We start from the raw sequence: 26,368 nt of genomic DNA on the forward strand, positions 1-26,368 counted from the left end.
TAGAGGTAATGATTTCTTAAGTTTCCATCTGAGCACCCCACAATACTGAAATCTTTCTGAAAGGTTATCAAAATATACAATTTACCACTAAAAAAAAGGAATATATTGTTTTACAGCTTTTGCACTTAGGTATACAAAATGCTAAATATTTACATTTAAGTCGATATAGGGTATAATGCACAGTATATACTAGGAGGTTTATCTGAATGTCCACAACACTTAACACAACTTAAGGCTAAGTACACATTGCATCATGCATGAAGTTCTCCCCTTACGTGCCACCACATAAGAGCAGGAAGGAGAACTAAATGGATAACTTAATGTGAACCACCATGTTCATTAGGTTTACTGCTCATCTCTAACTCCTGAAAAGATTTAACATAATGCCTTCAAGTCATGCCTCTCTATGCCAAGGCAATAAACATTCATGCCATGTACTGACCTACAGGATATCAAGTGTACGACTTTAGAACAGGGCTTTAAAGAGTTAAACCTTCATAGATTGCTCTACAAATATGTCCAACCACCACACATCCCTTCCCCCCCAAGGAAGAGAGCACATGACCAAGTCATGGAAATATATATGTCACCAATAGGGAGTGCAGAAGCAAGATTTTTCCCTACAACATTGCTTTACATCCGAGACATCCATAGCACAAAGCTTTCAACAAAAAAGCCTCTTAATAGTAAGGCAGTGAACTAAATGTCTAGTGAATGTGTCCTCAGAAGTTAATTGAAATCAAGTCATATCAAACAGCGTGGTGGAAGATTCAAAATAAAATATCTAATTTTATACCGGCCACTGAGCACTGTAAGCTGCCACTTAATGTTCAGGAGGAGATTGCTTCTCGGCATTCTCATCATAGTAGAATGTTGAGGTGCAATAGATCAAGATATGTTTAACTTAAACTGGATTAAAAAAAAAAAAATAGTATATGTTTAGTATATGAAACATTCCTTTTAAGTGGCATAAAAGGCACTTTCTAAACATAGGAAATTATGAATGCTAGATGTCAATGTATAAAGTCTTTGTCAAACGTTACAACACCTTCAGCAATGGCAAATTGTAGAAGTATCCATTCTAGCACTTGAGATTATGATAGAGGAGAAAGATTATGGTAATGTATTTACTAACCCTCAAAGATGATTGTCTTGAACAGTATGACCAGTTTCAATCTACCATGCTCTCACATTAGCCTATTAAAGTTTGATTCCTAGCAGTGTGATAAAGGCACTTCAGAAACTGTAAAATGGTGCAAAACTATCTGAAAGGTATTTAAAAAAAAACTTTTACTAAATGTTTACATTAACATTTTGTACATCCACGTTGCACCACTAAGGAAAAAGCATACCAACTAGCAATATCCCTTTAATAAAGATAAGGCATTTGGATCCAACCTTTATAACAGATTTCACTGAAGGTAGAGAAGATTTGGTCCTCACTTTGATACATACAAATACATGTATGTTTGTTTAACAGCATTGGGAATGGACATACACTTAAAGAGCATTAATTTAAGAGTGTAGACAATGACACTGGGGTGTGGGGGTAAGGCACTGTTTCACTCAACAATGCCAGTAGTCAGGGCTTTCTGAACACAGACAAATACTGTGAATGTACCATGTGTAAGGGTCCTTTCAAAACAATATTTGGTATGACATTGTACAGGAATGATTAGAATGCTTGTCACCCTGTAAAATACAAATTTATGCCATTCAACACAATTCCACATTAAAGTATAGGCACATAGAAAGCCAGCATGCATGTGACTAGGAAAAACATCCACTGCCATTAGCTATGGTCTTTGAAAAAAATAAAATAAAAGTAAAAAATGTGATAGGCAGATATGCATTCAAAATGGTCCTTTCAAAACAAAGGTGCAAAGCCTGGTGCACCTTGTGACAAGTCTAGTGACAACTGGATTCGTAGCTGGCCTCTGAAACCTCATTTGGTCCTTAAGCATGAAACTGCCACACAAGTTGCGTTCTAAGTATGGAGTTCATAAAACTATGGGGAAACCTCCAGTCAATTCCTACCATATAATCCCAACTATCATTGCAGTCTTTTGGGGGGAGGGAAGCTTAAAAAAAAAGGGGGAGGGGGAATAAAACCTGGAATGCAAGGACACTTGAGTGCTGCATTCTATCCTGTAAAGTGGCTTTTATCTGGAATGATGGAAGTGAGCCCTTTGAGACATTAGGTCACCCTCTAAAGGGCTGAAAAGTCTTTCATCCACAACTTAAATAGTGGACTTTGAAAAGGAAACTCGCAGGTGATGGTTCTCCCCGATATCATGATTGTGAAGTTCTATGAGTGACTCTATTGCTTCGTCAACTGATCCCATCTGGATGAGAGCCATCTTGCGGTCTTTCCTAAACAAAACGGAGGGGTGGAGGAAAAATATTTAGGTTTTAGTATACTGCTTTAGCATAAGTTTTTTAGTTCTTTCAATAGTATTATTAGAACTCACTGGAAGAATTTGAATCCTTTTACTGTGCACCCCTCTTGTGAGAACAGAAGCTTTAACTCCTCTTCACTTACAGAAGGCCTAAAGAAAAGACATTTTAGAATCACAATATTATAAGAACACTATATTATATAGAATAAGAACTATAGAGGTTCTCACGGTATGTTTGAAAGGTGGAGTGTGGCTGAAGGAGGGAAAATGTTTTGGAAGTTCTTGGAACCTGGCTTCTTAAAACGATGGAGTGGAGAATTGGTAAAGTCTTTTGTTAAGCCTTGGTCTTCCTGGCCCTCTTTGGGTAACTGCACAGTCTGGTGTTTTGATAATGTAATACGAAGAGGCTTTCCATGCAGTCTTTGTCCATTTAAGTGACTCATGGCTGTAAATATATTGAATAGAAGCTTAATTGGGACAGTTATGATCTCAAACTGGCAAAACAGCAAATGGGAATGAAAATGTACCTAGTTGAGCTTGGTTTCCATCAGCCATTTGAATAAGTGCATTTTCCTTCTTGTTGAAGAGAATTTTCACTCTGTGTACATCACCATATACACCTTGGAAAAACAAGCAATTAGATAAGCTAATGAACAAGAACCTGTACTTTCAGCACAAGTCTCCCCCACAACCACAAGTTCTTATGCCATGGGCATGCTGAATTTGTTTCATAGGATTACTGATCAAATCAGAAAACTCAGGATTAGAAGTCTAGTTAGTAGTAGATCTCTACCAAGCTAACTTTCCACATCAAGTGTCATCCTTTCAACTACTATGGTTTTGAGTATAAACTCGGCATGCCACTGAAAAGGTACAGTTCCACTGATTTAGACATGCCAATGCACACCAAAATATGCTGTTACAAGTAAAACTGCACCTTTATTGCAAAATACCCCACCCAGCAAAATAAAAATGCATGCAGACCCCACCCAAACAAATGGAAAAAAAATGAATAGTAATAAAGTGCGAAACATACCGAAAAGAATAAATAGGCATTGGGGTGTAACTCTCTTTAGAGAACAGCAGAGCAAGGCAGCGGAGGGACAGGGGTAGAGAAAAAGGAGCCGAGGGAAGAGCACAGCTTGCAGAAATGGTCCACGAGGAAGGTGTCACCGGAGGAGTGGTAGGAGCAGTTGACGGATGATATTCAAGGTGGTTAATATTTGAAGGATAGGTTGGATCCGGACAGCAGGGTGTTTGGGATTTTTTTTGGAAGGGATAGTTTATGTTTGTTTTTGTTTCAAGCACAACAGGAAGCAGAAGATGCCGTGCAGTCAGTTGGCAAAGAAATTCCGGATCAAGGTATAATAAAAACCAAGAAGGGGATGGGAGGAAAAAGAAAAAAAAAAAAAAAAAGTAGCAAAAAACAGGTCAGTAAATATATAAAGGAACAAGTACACAAGATTTAAAAGTTTTCTAGATTAAATGTTTAAAGACAGTTACTAAAAAGGTTTATACTGAGAAAAGTGATACATTGAAAAGAAAAATCTAAGGTCTGAGACAATATCCACTTTATGTAACCATAATGTTGCACTATTTAGCATTACTGCTCATAACGAAGTTAGGGCAGTTTCCTAATGTAAAGCATTAGGCTTTAAAACAGACTAGTAGTTTATAGAGTAGCCTTCAAATAGCAACTACATGAAAAATATTCTAGAAAGACTCAGAACATTACAGACTCCTGCACTGCCAATTCTAACTTGGCATTACACAAAACCTGGATTCTAGAATATTGTCTCTAGATATTAAGATATCAGTATCTATAAAGTGATTACAGTAGCAAGAAAAGTCTTGTTAGTAGAATTGGAAGGGTGACAGTTACAACCTTCAGTTTTACACTGCCCAGTGCTATAAGAGTTGGGCTGATCATGTGCTAGGGGGAAGTTCTTTGACATGTCACAGCACATGTAAGGATGTGTGGACTCAGATTCCCATTAATTCCCTTATTGATGTGTCAATTGCATTGAGCCAGATTACCTGGTCAAAATCTGACTCAGTCACTTTAAGCCAATCCGACCACTATAACAAACATTTGCATTAAATTATAATACCTAAAAGTATATTTCATTAATATAAGCTTGAACAGTTTAACCTGTTTGAAAACATATTGACTTGGACCTCTGACACATCACCCAAAACTGGAAACATTCCTTAGGCATTTGAAGAATTTAAAACCCAAATGCAAACACTAGAAGCACTAGTGGCTTTACAGCATCATATAGCATTCTTCAAATCAGTAGCTAGTATGTTATTTAACCACAGACCAGCAGACTGATTATAGCACTATGGGAAATGTCAACAAACTAATTTACAGCTATAGCTATATACAAGCCTTAGGCCATCTGCACTTTTAAAGCAGATCTGTTTCAATATGCTACTCTACGTAAGGACATCATAGTATAGGGACAAGTCTACTTGCCTATTAACCAAAACTGTACAACAATCTCACTGCCTGGCTAACAAAAGCCAAAGAATGCTGCGTTTGTAATGGTTACTGTTAAGTCAGTTACAATTCCTTTTCTTTGCTGTGCTGGCTAATAAAAGTAGAGAGGGCCACATCATTTGATGTTATGAAATGCATCAGTTTTTGTCCCCTACACATGTCTGCTCTACAGCCTGCTTCTCTAAACCGTAAATATATAAGCTTTTAAGACAAACTGAACTAACCTCTGGACTAAGGTTGCTGACGAGCAGAACAGAGTTTCCAGGAATTCCCAGGCCATGTATGCCAAGTCTGCTAGCAGCAGCGGCTGCCGCCGCTGCTGATGGGAGTGTTAGGGGTGTAAGTGTTCCATGGACACCTGTTTGAGAGAAAAAAATAATTTTAAATTATATAATATATGCCACTACATCAGTTTGATATAAAGACTCAATTTTAACTTTTCTAGTGACACAATACAGGTCACTAACAAGTTCCAAACTGCCCATACATCCTAAACACCAGTAGTGTAACAAATTAACATTTTACAATACAAATAGTTATCCTTTGACAGGTATAGTAACTTTGCCACCTTGTTTAAGTACGGTAATCAGCAAGAACACTAGAGGTTGGATCCCATTTTAAAATATAAGAGGGTTACATAATCTGGGAACTGTTTTCTAAAGAGATGCATTATTTCCACCAAACTGCAGCTGACAGATTAACATCAAACTGCTGGCAGTTGCCCAGCTGTTATGCAAGCATAGATAAATATAAAGGGTACAGTTTGTCTCCTTGCCCTAATGAAAAAAAAAACTCCTCTGGTGTCTTTGTCAGAGGGGTGTTCATAAGCCCATATAGTGCTGCAAGCTGAAACTTAATCCTTTCTTCCAATCTCATTGACAAGAAGACGAGCACTGTTTTCAAATCACAACTGCCCAATTTGTACAGTAAGAATGAGATTTGCAAAAAGGGCTCAGAATGGGGAAGCTGAGCCCCAATTGTCACAAGCAGGAACAAGGATTGGAGAAGGCACTCACCCTTAGCATGTCCGATGCAGACTATTCCATCCTGCCCAGGCTGCAAAAAAGAAAACTTTCACTTACCAGCCGATTGGTCGGCCTGTCTGATTCCTACTTCCTTTAGCCCGGGACGTCACACGGTGCTTCAGCCTATCACCGGTTGACGCGAGACATAACTGCGGCTGGTGATAGGCTGAAGTGCCATTTAATGTCCTGGGCTAAAGTAGGAAGCAGACAGCCCGGCCAACTGATCAGCTGTTGGAGCACTGGGGGAATGTAGGAAGGTAAGTGAAAGTTTGTTTCCTCTTTTTCGCAGCCTGGGCAGGATGGAATAGGAATAGTCCCCACTGGACATCTCCTTTAAACCTAATTGGTGGGCATACTTAAGGCCTTTTCTCACATGAGTGCTCAATTTTTTAGTTCCCATAGAGAATCCCATTTTTCTCCATGAGCCAAGACTGTACCCCCTTCCTTTTCAGGAGAATATTTTTTTAATCAACTCGTTCTGCAGTCATTGCTTATGCTCAGTGTTTCCCAACTGGCTGTCTGGGCATGCTGAGTTGTAGTTTTGCAAAAGCTGAGGCAGCCTGTTTGGAAAACACTGGTTTAGCTGATAAACTTGTTGAAGATCATAGCACTAAATCATGAAACTGCATTTAACCCCTTAAGGACGAAGCCCATATGGGCCTTAAGGACGCAGCCAATTTTATTTTTAAGTTTCCTTTTTCCTCCTCACCTTCAAAAAATCATAACACATTTTCTCGATCGCAGACCAGAGCAGAAGACCCCGGGAGACGGCCAGAGCAAGGTGAGGGGACCGCCGCCACCATGCTGGATGATCAGATCGCCGCGGGCGATCCGATCATCCATTCAAAGTACCGCGATGCTGCAGATGGCGTGATCTGTATGGATCATAGCATCTGAGTGGTTAATGGCTGACATCTGCACGATCACAGATGTCTACCATTACAGGAGGGTCCCTGGCTGCTATCAGCAGCCGGTACCTGCCACGCATGACACTAGCATCGCTCCGATGCTCGCGGTTATGCATAAAACGTAAATGTACGTCCTGGTGTGTTAAGTACCACCTCACCAGGATGTACATTTACGTCTGTAGTTAAGTGGTTAGCTAGGCACTGTCAGATATAAAAACTTGATCTGTTGTAAAGCATGCAAAACCAGTAGGTTTTGCAATGGCTTTTATTGGCTTTTTCAGTATGAAATACTGGAAATTTTTTAGTCAAAACTGCCTCCTGGGATACATACCAGCCTGGCAGTGTCCACTCGTCATCACCTACGTCATGGACCCACTTTATGATTGACAGGTCTACAGATCTAAAGCTGCTGTGATAGGCTCCCTCACTGTTTACAGTCTCCTCAGTGAGAAGGGGTGGGAGTACACTGCTACCTGTGAGCAGATGAAATAAGCTGTTGACTGAAGATGGGGACTGAATGGAGTATTTTTTTGTTTAGTGTCCCTGCATGTATATATGAGTATGGCTATATATGTAGGTGTGTAAATCTGTTGTCTAGGTAATGTGCATGTGTATGAATAAATGAAGTCAGTGTGTAATACAGGGGGACTACAATCATATGCCTCCAGCTGTTGCAAAACTACAACTCAAAGGATGTGTGGGCATGCAGGGAGCTGTAGTTTTGCAAAAGCTGTAAGCACAGTGTGTATAGCCTAAAACCATAAAGGAAAGGGTTACAGATGCTCACGCCCCAGACCAGTGACTGAGGAGAGGGAGGGAAGGGGAGTGGTTATCACCTGATAAATGGACCTGCCCCCCCCCCCCTGATTCTAGTCAACATTAAGGTTATTCAGAAATAAAGCTAATTCTAAGAAATATAGGTCAGACATGATATGTACATCAGGATGAGATACTGAGCAACATAAGTTTTTTGGGTTATCTGACAGGTACGCTTTAAGTTTAATAAGATCTAAGATCAAATAAAAACCCTTACCTTGTTGAATAGCAAAGGCTGGTGGAAAACCTGCACTAGCATATGGGTTGGCAGATATCAGTCCAGGGGCTCCTAAGAGTTGAAAAGTTTCTATTAGTATTTGTTACCTTTTAAGACTGTCACATGCAAGTTTTAATACAAAACATCATAAGTATTATGATCAGCTGCAATCAGTTCTCCAAAAAATAAAAAATAAACTGCACACACTTAAGCTGCACTGCAAGTCATGTATCCCATTCATCCTTACCAAACGCAGCAATGGTTTGATCCAATGTAGGCTGTCCATCACCAGATGGCAAGTCAGGGCGTGTGTAATCTCTGCTTTTGTCATTGTTGTATTTTACATTAAGGCTGGTGAGTTTTGAAAAGTCAATTCTAAGTGTACAGCAAGCATTATAGATGTTCTGGCCGTCCAGGGCCTAGAAGGAGGGGAAAGAAAAAGAAAGTGAGTGCTACATCTGGTTATAAACAAGGCCAAGCACTTTACCTAATATGTAAAAAAAAAAAAAAAAAAAAAAAAAAAAAAAAAAAAAAAAAGGCCTTACCAGTTTGGCATGCTGGGCACTCAGAGGATCAGAATACTGCAAGAGTGCCTGAAACTGATTGTTCTTTGTGAATGTTATTATCTTAAGTACAGTTCCAAACTTTGAAAATATCTGGAAGAGAAAACATTACTTTAAAATCATAACAGGTTATGCAAGTATCTTTACATAATGGCTAATAGTATGACATGCGCACTAAGATGTATTAAGCAAGCTCACCTCCTGAGCTCTCTTTGAAGCAAGTTTCCAGCTAGGGTCAACACAGCAGATATCAGCGATCACAATGATTGACATAAGCCCTTTAGATGCCGCAATCCATGTCAATCAAGTCAGCTCAAGATACAGTTGCCAATGTGTTTTTTTTGGGGGGGGGGGCTGATTGGGACCTCTGCAGTGCAATAATGGTGTCCAATTCAGCTAAAGTGGCAACCAGGTGTCTCCTTTATCTCAGAGCCACTTTGAGCACCTCTGCTTACAGTCTGCCTGAACAAGCAGAGCACAGATAACAGTTTAATGCTGTTCAGTAGCATTAAATAGAGTTATCAAAATATTGCTTTTAACCCCCTTAAGGACCAAGCCCATTTTGGTCTTCAGGACCAGACCAATTTTATTTTTAAAAATCATAACTTTTATTTTCATCTACAGACAAGTATGAGGACTTGTCTTTTGCACAACCAGTTACCCTTTGTAATGACATCACTAGAGATGAGTGAACTTACAATAATTCAATTTGTCACGAACTGCTCAGCAGTTGCTGACTTTAGCCTGCATAAATGAGTTCAGTTTTCAGGTGCTCCGGTGGCTGGAGACTCTTCTAGGAAAGTATCCACCTTTTCCAGCCACCAGAGCACCTGAAAGATGAACTCATTTATGCAGGATAAAGTCGGCAACCACCGAGCAATTCGTGACAAATCAAACTACTGTAAGTTCACTCATCTCTAGATCCATTACTCCTATTCCATCCACAGACACATAGTAAAACTGGTCATGCAGAAAACAAGACCTATGTGCCACACATTTTATTGTGAAATAAGGGGCCATTATAAAAAATATATATTTACGGTGGGAAATAAAACCATGATTTTGCAACTTTTGGGGGTTTGCTTTTACATAGTGTCATTGTTACCATAAAGTGCACTGTGGGTCAATAAGATTAAAATATACTGGTGTTTACATCATTTTCTATTCTATTGACCCGAGCTATTTTCCATATACGGGATTGCATGAGGGCTCATTTCTGCACCATGATCTTTAGTTTTTATATCCGTGCCACTTTTGCGTATGACTTTTGGATTATTTTTATTTCCTGGGATGTGATTTGACTGAAAATCAGCATTTTCAAAAGTAAAATGGGAAAAGTGGGCGATTAATTTTTTATTGTGGGAAGTGTTTATTCAACCTTATAACTCACTTTTTTTTTTAAAGTCCCTACAGCAATCTATTGATTGCTAGTAGTGATCAATGCTATGCATGATCAGTGTAATCTTTATGGTCTGCCAGAAAGACGATTGCAGTAATGCCGGAGCTGGCTGGGAGGCAGGTGGAGACCGATGGCCACTATTTGATTCACTTAACACCTTTTGCACGATGGATGCTCCAATGAGTCTGTAGGTCCCCATGTATTTCAGATGCACTGATCAGTATGGATCACAGCATCTAAAAGGGTTATGATGGGCAGCTGTGAGATGGCTGATTTCTGCCATTACCAACTGGTGTGCAGCAGGACTCAGTCTATAAAGAGTGCAGCTTCTGTGCTTGCTTTATAGTACGGATGAGACTCAGGATGTACATGTATGTTCTGGTGCACCAAGTACCAGGCAGCCAGGGTGTATAGGTATGTCATGTGTCCAACAGGTTTAAGATAATGGCCCAGATTTATCAAACTGTATGAGAGAATAAATAGATATTTTCCCTCAGCAACTAATCACTGCTCAGCTATCAAGCTCTGGTAAAGTGAAAGCTGAGCTGTGATTGTGAGAGAATAGAGATTTTCAAACAGCAACCAGTTTGATAAATCTCCCCCAATGTGTCAGAAAATAAGCTTGTTTCGAGTCTGTAAACATATTATAAAGGAAGAATTCAAAATTGATGTGGCCTATACAGTACACATGTATTACCCCCTCCATTAAGTCTGTACAATCCTTTGAAACCTATGGCACAATTAAAAACCATACAGAGCATTCAAATAGTTTGCAAAGCTTACCTGATGCAAGACATCAAGAGTAACTGGATAAAAGAGATTTTCCACAATTATCCTGAGGACTGGGCTCTGTCCTGACATTGCCATGCCAGCATCCATTGTTGTAGCTGTCGACAATGCAACACCAGTAGGTTGGACAGAATTCACAGCCTGCAGTGCGGCCTGTGCCCTCTATCAAAAAAGTACATAGAGAAAAGTTAGTTAAGACGAGACCCTTCATCCCATAACAATTACAAATTCCCTTAACGGCAAATGTCAATATCAACATCCGCCAGTCTCCAACTTTACACACTGCAGCTAGTTTGGCAGTGAAAGATCTGGTCTTAAGCCAGACATTTACTACGCAGGGACAGTATCCAACTCATGGCAGACTGTTTACACTTAACTGGTCCAAGAGGAGTTAGATTTTAACCCACAAATTAACCAGTTTTGAAACTCCCATTGTTCACATCTGGCTGTTGAATACATGGAAAGGAAACCAACTAACCTAAGGATGGATAGGAGCATAAAATGTTAACAGACTAACATTCTATTAAGGTATTTAATTACACATACACAAGTTTTATATGAAACAGTGATTACGTGCCTTAACACAAAAAGACAAGGTGTAGTGGGTCCCAAGTAATTTCTAACATACATCAACATTACCAAGAAATGAAACTGAACAGGACAATCTCAGGCATTATGTGCAAATCAATGCAAAACTTATGCTTACTGCTTGGTTAGGAGAGTTGTCAGTCTTCAGTTCTTTGTGGTTGGAGAACTGAATGTAGATGGGTTGACTCCTGAGCACTGGTGTGACTGTGGCAAAATAATTTACCATTGTATTAGCAGCTTCTTCAGTGTTCATCTCGATAAAAGCCTAAAAAAAATATATAAATAAAATAAATAAATAAAAAGTCAAGCATTTTGGACACTATGCCCGGGTGATCTTTTGTAAAAAAAAAAAAACAAGACATCAGATTTCAGAATGTTTAGGATCCCACCCTTTGTTTATGCACCTTCAAACAGGTGACAGAACCACCATTCATGATCATGTGAGTAGGTGGGACCTTTCTAACTGAGACAACACCCATCCAACTAGTATTACCTGATTTTTGCCTTTCAGCATCAAGAGATTCGTCACTTTCCCAAATGGAAGGCCAAGAGCTATGACTTCAGCCTCTGTAACATCCCCTGGAAGCTTTCTGACATGGATCACTTTAGAACCAACTCCTACAGATCTATTGTCTCCTTTAAACTTCTTGCTGTCATTTCCATTTGCTGCAAAAAATAAATATAAATAAAGTCCCCTTGCAAGGTACAGTACTCAATTACTACAGCTAGAGCCATTTAATCTAAGACCGGTCAATTGTATAGGAAGGGAATACCCAATATGGTCAATAACCAGCATGGCTTATGCAAGATGGAACATATATGACAGTAACCAACTGATTTAGTGACCCAGTACAATGTTTTTTACGACTATAAACCACAAGACTAAAAGAATCACTGTCCCATACAGATGTATGACATGCCTCAGGGACAAGTCAAAGGTTTTGATCACTATGGATCTCTGCATTGAGATCAGACTGATCAGGAGAACCCCTAGAAAGAATGCCGTTTACTCCCTGGCTCAGATCTTTGTATTGCTGCTCCATAGACTACTAATGGAGCAATGAGAGATCGCTACAAGCCAGGTAGTGAAAAGCAATGCTGCATGCTTCTCTGGGCTCTCTTCTGATTGGTATGGTTCTCCGCAGAGCCTAAGACCAATCAAAAACTATTTCACATGTCCCTTAGACATTACCTATTTAAATATCACAAATGCAACATGGCTATTACTAGCAGGGTACTACAAGGCTTCACTGAAGCTCCAGCTTTGAGCCAAGTTACTGTAGTATAAAAAGGGATAGTGGAATCACTTTCCAACAAGCCTGTAGCTTTGCTTACCCATGCTACAAAACATCTGAAAAGATAGTTTCAAACAATTGAATTCTGGCAGAGGACATTGTTTTTTTAACCCTGTGTGCAACTTATTTTGCACCATTTATGCTGCCAACCTGGATGCAATGCTCAGTTTTTAACTGCCAATCATATGCTGAGAATTTTATGGTCCGGTGGAATAATTTACATGCAAGCCATGATGTAAAATTTCCCTCAAAATGTTAGAAGTGTTTTGTGGACAAACTAATACTGTGAATTAAAGCGGTTATCCAGGAATAGAAAAACAGCTCCACATCTGTCTCCAAGTTGGGTGTGGATTTACAACTTACTCCATTCACTTCAATGGAACGGAGCTGCAGAACTACACCCAACCTGAACACAGGGTGTTTTGGAAAGAAATTAGCTTTGTTTTTCTATTCCTGAATAATCTCTTTTTGAAACAGACTTGTCTACTGGAAAACATGGATGTAAATAAGCATATGGTTAGATAGGGCTAGTCACTGGAATTATAGGCATTCCTTTTCATCTTCAGTCCTTTCCCAGGCAAGTTCAGTGCCCAGGTAAATCCAGCCCATTTCCTCTATCTAGTGGTTGTCAGTAAAACGGGGTGGGTGCAGGCAACCCAATGGGCAGTAATAAAGAGGACATTGCCTGGGCACTTGCTGTGTGGGAGAAAAGGACTATGGAGATAAAGTGCAGCCCATGTCCTCTTTGCCCCTTTGCATCCACCACCCAAAATGAAGGAATTTCCAGGCTTTAGTGTAGAGGATAGTTTTTGGAGTCAATGCAAAATCTCAAGACCATTAAATTGGAAATGCATGAATTATAGAGCCAGAAAACCCAGAAGAGAAAACTTTACCTGCAGAAGCAGAGCTGCTCATGATATAAGGTCCGTTAGTAACACAAGAGAAAAGTTCGTCAGATCCCCGCTGAAAGAGAATAAGAAAAGTGTAAGATGACAGGAATGGCAAGACAGAGCACAGAATAGGAAGTTAATGATGTTCTGTGGATAAAAGCATAATTTGTAGTGTCAAGATACTAAGACAGCAGATCAAGTCCATATCCTGTGTCAGACTAAAGAAAAATAATGAATAAGGCTGGTTTATAATAAGGGGTGAAGAGAACTAGTAAGGAAGTAATGCATATATAAAAAAAATTATTAAAAGTGTAAATAAAATATATACACACACTTTAAGGGTAAGGTCAGACAGAGCATCAACAGCATATTTGACATCTTGGATGCGATACTAATAGTCACTAAAGTCAGCCTCTTACTTTGCCCAAATGTCCTGGTTTGTCTGTTCATAGCAGCAATATGCTGCTACAAGCAGACAAACCAGGAAATTCGGGCAAAGTTGGACGTTGACTTCAGGGGCAGTCAGTAGAGTGTCCACAGCATCAAATACGCTGCAGATGTGCTGTGTGACCTCACCCTTAATGCTTCCTTCACATGTGTCTGGAAGGGTTTCCCTCTGGCACCGATTGTAGAACTAATCCCACTCATTGGATTGGGACAGTTCATTCATCCAGCATCTTGAGTTCAGTGTCAGACTGCATAAGCTCCAGTTAGGGGAATTCAGCAAGATTTGTTCCCCTATCTGGCAAGCACAACAACAAACACCGGTTCCCTGTTCCTAAACAACTGATGAAGACAAATGCACTTTTGTCATCACTTCTGGCATAAGTTGCAGCTAGTTTAGGCAGAGTTACACACCTGGCATATTTGACCCCGGTCTGGCTACCAATCAGCCTATCTGCAACCAAATAAAGCTGCAAGATGCTTCCCGACTATGCACAGCCTCTGTAGGTCAAGGGACATTGAGCAATTCTACAGGCACACAGTACAATTGTTTAACCCCTTAACCATGGACGTAAATTTACATACTGGCTTGGCAGTACTTCGCGCACCAGGACGTACATTTACGTCCTGTGTATAACCGTGAGCATCGGAGCTGTGCTCGTCATACACAGCAAGTTCTGGCTGCCATTAGCAGCCGGGGACCCACCGGTAATGGCCGACACCCGCGATCGTGTGGATGTCCGCCATTAACCCCTCAGATGCTGTGATCTGTACAGAAAAACACATTTTATTCCCCAAAATATAAAAAAATTATCTAAAGGTTCTATATATACAAAAGTGTGGTATCAAGTACAGATGACTGCGCAAAAAAATGAGCCGTCATATCGACCTATATACGGAAAAATGAAAAAGTTATAGGCGGTCAAAATAGGGCAATTTTAGATTACTGATTTTGTACAAAAAGTTTAGATTTCTTTAAGTGGTACAAAAATATAAAACTATCTAGGCATGGGTATCATTTTTATCGTATTGACCCACAGAATAAAGAACATGTCATTTTTACCGTAAAATGTATAGTGTGAAAACAAAACCCTCCAAAATTTGCAAAATTGTGTTTTTTGGGTTTGCGGTACATTTTATGGTAAAATTAGAGGTTTCATTACAAAGGACAATTGGTCCCACAAAAAACAAGCCCTTATATGGGTCTGTAGATGGAAATATAAAAGCTATGGATTTTATTAGGAGAGGAGGAAAACAAAACATAAAATTGGCCTGGTCCTTAAGGTGAAAATGGGCTTGTCCTTAAGGGGTTAATCTGTTATGAATGTTATAGATTCTTTACTTAACTTCCTGCCAAGTTTCTGTACATTTCAAAAGGATGGTGTAGAAGGAGAAAAAAAAAAAAAAAAAACACCTGAAAAATAGCAATAAAGCCATGAGCATGTAGAAGACCTGTAGTGTTTATTGACACAGTAAAGATAGGAATGTCTGAACACTAATGTCTCCAGTTTCCCCCATATATTTGCTTCTGTATGTTTCACATAAGGAAAAACAGAATGAGTTCCATTATATGCAGGAAGGGTTAGCCGATCGTATAGATTTTTCTCTGGAAGTCTTTGGTCTGAGAGATCTTACTACTGTGATTTTCTCACCTTAAATTGTATCAAAAATAATGACTGGGTTCGCCTACAGTTTAGCAGCAGAAAGTCTAGAAGTCTAGTTTAGGGCTAGATAGTCCTATTGAAGAAATGGGAATACCCTTTAAGCACATTGTCAAGCACAATCAGTCTCCACAAGTTGATCAGAGGAGGCCCAGCCACTGGGATCCATATGCTATAATGGAATACATATGTTAAACAGATTCTGCATTAGTCTATAGGAGACTGACCTTGTTAGGCTATGACGAGTTCCCAAGTTTAACACATCTGGAGTTCTTGCCTGCATATACAGTAAATAGAAACAAAACTACGCCGTTCAGGCTATTTTCACATTACCGATATGCTCCGTTCTGTTAAGCTTTTTGCTTTTAATGGGTCCTAAACAGGCTGGAGAGTTTTCATGCTCAACTTCCATCATTTTGTAACAGAACTCCCTTTAGGAGCTCAGAGGCAGTGTGTAAGGAGCCTAAAACTGTAGTCTACTGGAGAACACTAGAAATTTAGGGTCCCCAGTGAAGTCCTGATTAAAGAACTCTATAGTACCAACCACTGTAATAAATCAATAGACCAAGAACTAAAATCCAGTACAAGTCCCAATTCATTCATATAAGGAACTTTCTCAAACACCCAATATGTAATAAAAGACTGCCAATGCCCAGGGAAGGAGATACATGTAGGAATAATGGGAACCCCCTACTGATCACTAGATAAGAAACAGATTTTCACATACCCCTGCTGCACAAATAGAACATTTAGAATCCTAAATGCCCCTTTACTGTAATCCCAAATTGACAGAACAATTAAATTTGTCTATGCAAGTAAAACAAGTACTTCAGACCACAAAAAAAAAAAAAAGGTTGGTTAAAAAAAAAAAAAGGTACAATTAAATTGCATCAGGTTCGGATTACCAGCTCCAGGTATAAGAATACAAGTCTACTAGGGTTCAGTAACAATTCTAAGTGCTGTTAGAAGTATCATTTAACCTGAGTTCCATTGTAAATTAGTAAAGAGTAAAGTATTAAATTACTTTAAATTAAAAGAGATCATGTTTATACCCATTACAAGAAGTACCTCAATAGTGTACTAATTCTATTAATAGGCACGGTACACCAGCTAAACCACTACCGAATTCTGTAAACTGCCCTTGACTGTGAAAAACCTATGGGGAAAAGTTTTTGTATAGTAGTAAATATAAATAGTGTTGACGGGTGTCCATAGATTTACAGGGTTCACAGTCAGCAGGTTTTTAGGGTATATCTGTATACAGCTTTTGATCCTGAAACCATGTGCCTCATTTAAACCCCTTAAGGACATAAATGTATGTCCTGATGCACTGGTACTTGCCTATGCATAGTACTGAACAGTACTCATAAATCAAATGTCTGCTATTAATAGTTCCCTGTGGGGACATAGAAAGTGTAGAAAGTAAATAAAAAAAATAAGTGAAAAACCCTCCCAAATTAAAAAAAAAAGTAAACCACCCCCATTTTACCCCCAAAAAGTGAGCACACTTTGTATTGCCACGCGCATAAATATCAGATCAAAATATAATGTTAAGTGATTCCGTACCGCGTAAACCTTAAAATAAGTCTATTATTGCTGTGTTTTGGTCACAATCCATTCCCAAGAAAAAAAAAAATTTATAAAATGTGATCAAATTCAGATATACGCAAGAGTGAGTCCCCGTATACAGAGAAGTTAGAAAGTTATAGGTGATCAAAATAGGGAAATTTTTACTAGTTATTGTGAAAGTTTTTTTAAATAGAAAAGTATGAAATCATTTTATTTGTATTGGCCCACAGAGTAAAGAACGCATGTCATTTTTACAGTTAAGTGTACAGTGCAAAAATAAAACTCCAAAATGTGAAACATTTGTTTTCTTTTAAATTTCCTCAAATTTTTGGGTTTGCCATACATTTTATAGTAAAGTTTCCCCAACAACTGGTCAGGCAAAAAACAAGCCCTCACATGGGTCTGTACATGGAAATATAAAAGTTATGATTTTTAAAAGGCGAGGAGGAAAAAAGGAAAATGCAAACACAAGATTGGCTGTGTCCTTAAAGTGGGCTGTCTTTAAGGGGGTTAATGACCACTTCAGTGGTAAAAGTTTAAAAGGATATGCCAATTATGCTTTGGAATCCAGTGGGCGATCCCTTGGGCTACTAAAAGCCAGCATAGCTTGGCTCTTTACCAGTTAGTCACTCCTCTACCCCCCCCCCCAGTTAACTAGGAGACAAACTTTGCTGGGCTCTAGCAACCAAGTAGAATGCCCAGTGGGCTACAATTTGCACACATGAACTCTGCTTTAACCCCTTAACTACCACGGACGTAAATGGATGTCCTGGTTTGGCGGGACTTCACGCACCAGGACGTAAATTTACGCCCTGTGTATGACCGTGAGCATCAGAACGGTGCTTGCATCATACATGGCAGGTTCCGGCTGCTGGTAGCAGCCGGGGACCCACCCGTAATGGCCGACATCCGCGATCGCGCGGCTGTCCGCCATTAATGCCTCAGATGCCACGATCAATACAGATCATGGCATCTGCAGCAGTGCGGTACTTTGAATGGATGATCAGATCGCCCACGGCGATCCGATCATCCAGCATGGCAGCCGGAGGTGCCCTCACCTGGCTCCGGCGGTCTCCAGGGGTCTTCTGCTCTGGTCTGAGATTGAGCAGAAGATGACCGATAATACTGATCAGTGCTATGTACTATACATAGCACTACACAGTATTAGCAATCAAAGGATTGCTATAGATAGTCCCCTATGGGGACATAAAAAGTAAAATAAGTGTAAAAAATTTTAATTGCCGCATGCGTAAATGTCCGTACTATAAAAATATGTTAATTATCCCGTACGGTGAATGGCGTAAACGAAAAAAATCCAAAATGCAGCTTTTGTCACATTTTATTAAAAAAAAATATCTAAAAGTTTATATGCAAATGTGGTATCGATAAAAAGTACAGATATCGGCGCAAAAAATGAGCCCTCATACCGCCCTATATACGTAAAAATGAAAAAGTTATAGGTGGTCAAAACAGGCGATTTTTAAGCGGTACAAAAATATAAAAGTATCTAGCATTGAGTATCATTTTAATTGTATTGACCAACAGAATAAAGAACACCTGTCATTTTTACCGTAAAGTGTAGTGTGAAAACAAAACCCTCCAAAATGCGCAAAATTGTGCTGGTCATTTAAATTTCCTCCCTAAAATTTTTTTGGACTTCGCCGTATATTTTATGGTAAAATGAGAGGTTTCATTACAAAGTACAATTGGTAACGCAAAAAACAAGCCCTTATATGGGTCTGTAGATTGAAATATAAAAAAAGAGTTATGGATTTTAGGAGGAGGAAAAAACGAAAATACAAAAAAAAAAATTTTTTATTAGTGTTCGAAGCATTATTGACTCCGCTGGTCCTACAGCACAAATGCAAAAAGCATTGTACTGTACACAAATGTAGGGAGCCAACTGAGCACCAGAGGGCTGCCAGATGCCATATTACACAACATGTAGGAAGTGGTTTGCCTGTACTGTATGATAGTTTGTGGACTGGATATCACTATCCCAGTAAGTATTTAACAAGTGGCTGCATTCACATGGCAGTTTAACAGTTTCTTCATTGCGTGTTACTATAACAACTAGATACCAGTTATTAGCTTTGCACGATAAGAGGCTATTGGTAGAGCAAGAAAAAAAATGCTTTACCAGTAGAGGGCTCTATTGAGAGGGGGATTTCATATTCAATCATTTTATAGGGAAAAAAATTGACAGAAGACTGCATTTTACTTCTGTACCCTTTTTTACCAGGCACAGAATCCTATTTTAGCCAGTCTTAAAAGGCTCAAATACCTTGTGCAGTCTACTAGTCTCAGTAATTGCTGGGTGAAGAGCCTGAGGCAGTAACCTTTACACCATTATCCCTCTGTAAACCAACACAAAAGACTTCCATGACTACACCTAGAAAAATAAACCTGCAATAAATGCTGGGTGAGGCAGCATTCCAACGCTTGAAAGGGACTGCAGCATCACAAACACTCCCCAAACATTGCTTCAAGCAAGAGTGCTCACCAATTAATAGCGAAGAGGCTACTGAAACTGGGGAGGATAAAGGGGCTGGCCACCTTTTAGAAACTTTATGCCAAAGCATTCTGACCATTACTCTAGCCCTGTTCTGTCCAATTATCCTCTCATTGCACCAGTGTTCCCTGCTCGAGCAGTGGCAGAGTCATGTACTCCTCCATAGGAAGCCATAGTATGGATTGGGGAGCTGTCCTACCCAGGATGGGATGGGACTGCATAATAGGACAGAACAATCTTACTAATGATTACAATACTTTGCCATACAGTTTCTAAAGAGTGGTAAACCTCTAATGTCATCTCTACATGCTAGAAAAGTAGACTGGGTTCGTACCTGTAACAGATTAGTTACAAGAATGGTGCCCCAAGTAGAGATGAGCGAACTTACAGTAAATTCGATTCGTCACAAACTTCTCGGCTCGGCAGTTGATTACTTATCCTGCATAAATTAGTTCAGCTTTCAGGTGCTCCGGTGGGCTGGAAAAGATGGATACAGTCCTAGGAAAGAGTCTCCTAGGACTGTATCCACCTTTTCCAGCCCACCGGAGCACCTGAAAGCTGAACTAATTTATGCAGGATAAGTCATCAACTGCCGAGCTGAGAAGTTTGTGACGAATCGAATTTACTGTAAGTTCGCTCATCTCTAGCCCCAAGTTTAATGGGGTCTAATGGGTTTCAACATTTTACCAGACAAGTGCAATGCACTATTTAGGAAGTTATTTTTTATGGCTTACCAGTATGATTTGTGGCAAAAAAATAAAGATGAAACAATTAGGTCTTTGTTTCACCCAACAAATCCCATTGATTTTAGTAGCTTCCATCTTTTATCTATTTAGCAGGATCTGACAAATATGCTTCGTCTGTTCAGGTTCAACTAATAAAACAGATTCTGCTACCAAGCTCTGAACAAAGCTAGGATTCAGCTTTGAACTCCGTAAGGGTATGTTCACAAGCTTGCAGCAAGAAGTCTTGTAACCATTAAGTTCAAAGGTTCCATGAAAAATCCACGAGAGGGGCAGATTTGCAGGCTACTGGCAGGCCCATTGAAGTAAAAGGTAGTGACACTTGCAGCAGAACTCCCGCAAGTTAACATGTGAACGTACCTATATACTACAGCACAAGACAACCAGAGAAATCCAGGGAGAACCCCATTTTAAGCTATATAAAGCAAGTTAAGCTATGTATTAGACTGAAGTTTTCCCCATAGCCAGACACCAATAGCCCATTGGCACATGTGGTATGGTAACCAGAAGGACCACGTTCTGCAACTGATAAACCACAGAAGACAGGCATTTCAAATCCCATTCTTGGAAGGCAACCAAGAGTGATAATTACTAATGCCATGGTAACAGGGCAGCCAACCTAGCTCATGCAGCCCTAACACCATCACCTAGAGCAGTGGTTTTCACCCTTTTTTTGTGCAAAGGCACACTTTTTTCATGAAAAAAATCACGAGGCACACCATTAGAAAATGTAAAAAATGTTTTAACTGTGCCTATATCAGTATTTCCCAACCAGTGTGCCTCCAGCTGTTGCAAAACTACAACTCCCAGCATGCTCGGACAGCCTTTGGCTGTCCGCGCATGCTGGGAATTGTAGTTTTGCAACAGCTGGAGGCACACTGGTTGGGAAACACTGGCCTATATTGACTATATATAAGGTTGGCAGTATAGTTACCCCCATATTAGGTTGTAGTTCCCTCACATTAGGCCCAGTATAGTTCCTCCCACATTAGGCCCAGTATAGTTCCTCCCACATTAGGCCCAGTATAGTTCCTCCCACATTAGGCCCAGTATAGTTCCTCCCACAGACATACAGCCTTCAGCGATACAATGTTACTGAAGGCTGCATGCCTGTACTTCCCCCACTTCGGTGTTCCAAGCACCGCTCCTCCGGTCCGGCTATAGCAGTAGGTCCCAGGACGCGCCGCTGGTATCTCTTACCAAGTTGACCGCGGGCGTCCTCCTCGCTGCTCCGGTCCTCTGCGATTGTTGCTATGGGCGCACGCATGGGACGTCAGTGACCTCCCGGCGGTCCCCGCGTTTTTAAAGTAAATGTGGGGCCACAGGGACTTCGAGGCATCCCTGTGTCCCGAAAGCAACTTTCGGGACACAGATGTCCCGCGGCAAAAACACCCGGCACGTGTTTTTTCCCCACGGCACACTAGTGTGCCGCGGCACAGTGGTTGAAAAACACTGACCTAGAGGACAGCTTTGTTCGATAATCCAATGGCATATTTTAGTGCTACACAAGTTAGGCTTCTTTCACACTGCTATTGCACCCAGTCAACGGCAGTCAAACTCTTACACACACCTAACAGCAGTGTGAAAGCAGCCTTATACAACTGCATTTTACAGGACATTGAACAACCGGCACAAAGACCTCTAAGTTAAACATAACTCTGCAGGAGGCCCATGAGACACCCATACCTCTAATTTATTCCCTAAAACATTAAGACAGGACATTGTTCTTACCTTAGTACCAACTGTTATGTCTTGAACAATGCTGTCAACAGAAAAAGACAAAAAGTTAGGAGCTAGAAGTGTGATCATTTACAATAATATATTTAGATGTTGTACAGTTAAGCAATACTAGTGCTTTATTTGCCTCAAAGACTAGCTCAGTGGTCAGTGGGACATAAGGGAGTACAGCAAAGAACAACAAAACTGCACTCAAGGCTCATCTGACTTGCAAGCAATGGTTAATCATGGTGGTGTGGGGATATTCAGCGATGAGGGTCATAGGGTGGCAGAAAAATTTAGAGAGTCCTGCTCCAACTAGCTTACACCCTCACCTAGAATACATGATAGCATCTACAGGAAATGCTTTGTTATTGCTGCCCGTCAAACTGGTTCTAAACTCCGGTATACACAAGCACAGGACAAAGACTGAAGCTGCCTCCAGAAAGCTTAAGGAATTTAAGAGTTGCACAACCTAATCTCAGCCCAACATGGTAACAGGATATGAGTAAGCAACTTTGTGCATGCAAAAAGTATAAGCCTGGACAACATCTGTACATTACGCCGCATTGTACTGCACTTTTTGCCAAGTTATACATCCAAAAAACTAATTTGCATAAAACCACATCTGTTTTTTGTACTGTTTCATGGCAGCTACATGCGATTCATATATAAGTATGAGAAGGCTAGCTCAATCTCTGCAATGTGGTAATAACTGCAACATGTGAACATGGCCTAAAGGTCTGTTTAGAAGGAGCAGTTGATACTGCACAGCTAGCACCAGTGAGGCCATTAAAAATGCAGAATAATTAAATCTAGATTTGAAAAAATAAACACCCCTAACCACACCACAACTGCAAAGTCTGAATATAGTCTTATTGTAGGTCAAGCCAAGGGTCCATAGACCAACCTCTTTCCTCAATGCTTTCTTACCTAGCACACTTTGCTCTTAGGGGGAGATTTATCAAACCCTGTGCCGAAAAAGTATGGTTCAGTTGCTCATAGTAACCAGATTTTCTTCACAGGCCTCTTTACAAATGAAACAAGCAATCTGATCGGATGCCCTGGGCCACCACACCACTCTCCTACACAGGTTTTCCTCTCCCTTCATTTTTTAAAGAACAATGCCAAGCTCTACCTTGTGTGGCATTGTCTAACCCCAACTTGCTACTTTCCAGCAACAATGATATCACATAGGTGGTCAACACCGCATCTTAGGGTGCGTTCACACTGCGGATTCCGCCTGGCCGCCGAAGATACTTCAGCGCTAGGGCCGCGGGCGCACCGAGCCGTCACCATTGACGGCTATGCAGTGCTCGCGGAATCCGTGCAAAGAATGAACATGTTCTTTCTTTGCGCGGAACAATTTCAGCAGTGGAATTGTCCGCCGCGGAAATTCCGCAGTGTAAACGGGTCTCGGAGACCCATTCACACTAATGTTACGTTCACACTGCGGAATTCCACTCGCGGAGTTCCGCAGGAATTCTGTAGTGTGAACGCACCCTTACAGGGGACTGCAGTTGGCATAGTAATGGAGAGTTTTAATAACTTGCCATGGTAACTATGTAAAGAGACATGTTTTCACAACCCATCAATGCCACAACATATGAAGGGTTGGCATCTGCTGTAGGCTGGATTCACAATGCCTTCTTGCTGTATGTTTTAGATATACATCAGCAATCCTTTAAAAGCAATATGCAGACATATACTGTAGCGCACAGTCACAGGACCATTCCTTTTAATTAGAACTCCAGCCAAAATTAACTTGTTACCTATACACGGGATAGGGGATAAATAGCTGGTCATGGGGGGGGGGGGGGGAGGCCCCGGCTTTCAGTGAAGGAGCACATGTGGTTTACAGGTAGACTGCATATACTCCATTTCTTCCTATGGGAGCATAGATGATGCCAGCGTGCTGTACCCGTCTTTGGCGCTCCCATGGAAATGAACGGTGCGTGTGCAGTCTGCCGCACGCACTCCTTACTGCAAGTCAGGAATAAGTTCACTTTTATCTGGAGCTCTTTTAACAGCCCAAACATTGCCAGCTCACGACTATACATTCCATCTGAAACTGGTGCTGTCTGGTTTCCACCATAGTAACCACAGATCTGCTTTTGGATCTTCTAGAGCCTTGGTAAAATGAAAGCTGAGCTGTGATTGGTGGTTACATGCAGATTGCTTAACCTATGGTCTACTACAGTGATCTGTGCTATTGAATGCAGCTAGACCTATACATGTGGGAAGTAGCCCAAAAGTAGTCACTGACTGTTTAGACCATTAAAGGGCACACCAGTGGAAAACTAAGTCAACTGGTGCCTGAAAGTTAAAGGGGTACTTCGAAGGAAAAAAAAAATATAATGTTTTCAAATCAAATGGTGCAAGATTTGTAAGTCACTTCTATTTGCTAGGTTTGCTATGGGGATTTGTTCCTGTCCTGGACAGTTCCTGATGTGGACAGAGGTGTCAGCAGAGAGCACTGTGGACAGACACAAAAGAAGTTCTTTTCTTGAGTTTCTTTTAGCATACAACAGCTGATAAGTACTGGAAGGATTATGATTTTTAAAGCAAGTCTGTCTAACTTTCTGGCACAAGTTGATTTAAAAAAAAATGAAAATAAAAGTTATCCACTGGAATACCCTTTTAAATGAATTTATCTCCTGTCGTATACATGATCAGCATAGTGTTTTGATGTACAGTAATGCAGCTGAAATCCATGCAGACTTGGCCCCACAAAGTTACCACATATATAAAATAAAGTCTACTCCACTGGTCTCCTAAACCTGGACCTCTAGATGTTGCAAAACTACAACCCTCAGCATGCCCGGACAGCCAACGGCTGTCCGGGCATGCTGAGAGTTGTAGTTTTGCAACATCTAGGAGGTCCACGTCTATGATATCACTAGACTACACAATACTGAAAAATGCTCTATGAAGGATTTTTACAGTGTAGACAAAGGGCAATGACACTAGCATGGAATCAGATTTCTCCCCCCTAAGTTCCATATCAATTTTAAAGGTGGAACTTCTCTATATCTATATATCTCCATACACAAAAAAAAAAATTATATATACACACACACACATATATATATATATATATATATATATATATATATACACACACACATACACACTAAGATCACAATTTCCTATTAAATATACTGGGCATCCGATATTTGGGGGGGGGGGGGGGGGGTAATGTGATCCTCTCACGAGCCTTCGTGCTGGATGATCCCTGCGGACATGAAGCTCCTCAGGATATCTACAATGGGTGGAGCACAGAAGAGCCAGCATGGGGCAGTGAAGAGGGTCATTGCCCAGGATCTGATAAGACTCCTGTGATGTGCTCACGCCCGGCCATAAAGCAGCGGAGTAGTAGATTTATGAGTAGACAATGGGGCGGAAGCCTGAGGGGGGAGGGGGAGACGAGTCGAACTTTGCTCAGGGCCAGGCAGCGGGGATGGGAGGCTATAGGTGTTCCAGGGCATGGCCGAGCCTCAGGTAAGGAGTGCACAAAGCACCACGTATGCAAAGCAAGATGGAGCCCGGGCACTTCCTGGAGGACACATGGGTGGAGGAGTGGGGGTAGTCCCCTCAGCGATCACTGCCACATCATCTCCCACACGACGTGCACATCCTCCACACACACAGCAAGTTGGGCGAAGTTACACCAAACTACCCGCGCAGTATAAAAGCCACCCTCACCACACCGTACATGCCCCCCAGCGCCGACACCATACCCCGAACATTTCAACTACCTCAAAGAGCCCCCAAAACCAAGCACCCCCCAACCAGTCTCTCTAAACCCCCCTCAGCCCACCACCAGGCTATGGTCCTGACGGAGAACAATGCCCAGGTGTGTGCCACAGGTAACCCAACTCACCCTTCCATGACACACACGAGAACCACCCGGTTCGAAGAGGAGGTGCCGTAATAACTAAGGAAGTACAAGCGACCGCCTCATATAGAGTCTCAAAATGGCGACCGGACTGATGACGCAAAGAGAGTGGAGGATATTGGTTGTTGGAGCTGCTCGTCTAGAAGCAGAGGCGGGGCTATGCCACTGGGTGCCGCCCCCAGCGTTCCCGCCAAGCTAAGGTGCGTCATTCAGCAATGGCACTCCCACAGAAAGAAGTTGTGAGGCTTGAGTTGTATCTGGCTGGGGCTGTGTTGTGTCATGGCTACCGACTATTCAGTTAGGAGCAGGAGGCTGTTTGCTAGTTTCCTTGGTTATGGGATCCTTCACGTCTATACTATAGCACTAAACAGTACCTAAATGTGTGCTATTCTATACCTATAGACTTCTTATGTAAAAGTTGCCAAAAGTATGT

The 26,368-nt window shown here is 41.0% G+C and overlaps 1 protein-coding gene across 3 annotated transcripts; it reads right to left on the bottom strand.

Annotated features, from left to right (window-relative positions):
* Nucleotides 1-1,353: 1,353 nt before the first annotated feature.
* On the bottom strand, nucleotides 1,354-26,070 carry PTBP1 (polypyrimidine tract binding protein 1). Of its 3 annotated transcripts, none has more exons than XM_056518007.1 (15): nucleotides 25,921-26,070; nucleotides 22,053-22,083; nucleotides 13,396-13,465; nucleotides 11,701-11,873; nucleotides 11,326-11,472; nucleotides 10,614-10,781; nucleotides 8,414-8,524; nucleotides 8,116-8,287; nucleotides 7,869-7,940; nucleotides 5,127-5,260; nucleotides 3,436-3,469; nucleotides 2,927-3,019; nucleotides 2,628-2,844; nucleotides 2,472-2,549; nucleotides 1,354-2,373 (listed from the first exon to the last, which is right to left on the bottom strand). In XM_056518007.1, the coding sequence occupies exons 1-15, from the start codon at nucleotides 25,926-25,928 to the stop codon at nucleotides 2,241-2,243; spliced, it is 1,641 nt and encodes a 546-aa protein (XP_056373982.1). In that variant the 5' UTR covers nucleotides 25,929-26,070; the 3' UTR covers nucleotides 1,354-2,240. The 3 variants fall into 3 exon arrangements, with proteins under 3 accessions (XP_056373982.1, XP_056373980.1, XP_056373981.1); XM_056518005.1 differs by lacking the exon at nucleotides 25,921-26,070 and adding an exon at nucleotides 25,251-25,578; XM_056518006.1 differs by lacking the exon at nucleotides 25,921-26,070 and adding an exon at nucleotides 25,255-25,577.
* Between the last annotated feature and the right edge of the window lie 298 nt (nucleotides 26,071-26,368).

The sequence above is a fragment of the Hyla sarda genome, chromosome 1 (assembly GCF_029499605.1).
Source record: "Hyla sarda isolate aHylSar1 chromosome 1, aHylSar1.hap1, whole genome shotgun sequence".
Taxonomy (NCBI): Eukaryota; Metazoa; Chordata; class Amphibia; order Anura; family Hylidae; genus Hyla; species Hyla sarda.

What these genes read in the sequence shown, in the direction of transcription:
- PTBP1 (XM_056518005.1), bottom strand. Translation starts at nt 25,351, where the DNA reads ATGACCCTCTTCACTGCCCCATGCTGGCTCTTCTGTGCTCCACCCATT. An exon ending in ATCATCCAGCACGAAGGCTC is followed by an intron (nt 22,084 to 25,250) that starts GTGAGAGGATCA and finishes TTCTGTTGACAG; the next exon opens with CATTGTTCAAGACATAACAG. An exon ending in AAAGGATTCAAATTCTTCCA is followed by an intron (nt 2,374 to 2,471) that starts GTGAGTTCTAAT and finishes CGTTTTGTTTAG; the next exon opens with GAAAGACCGCAAGATGGCTC.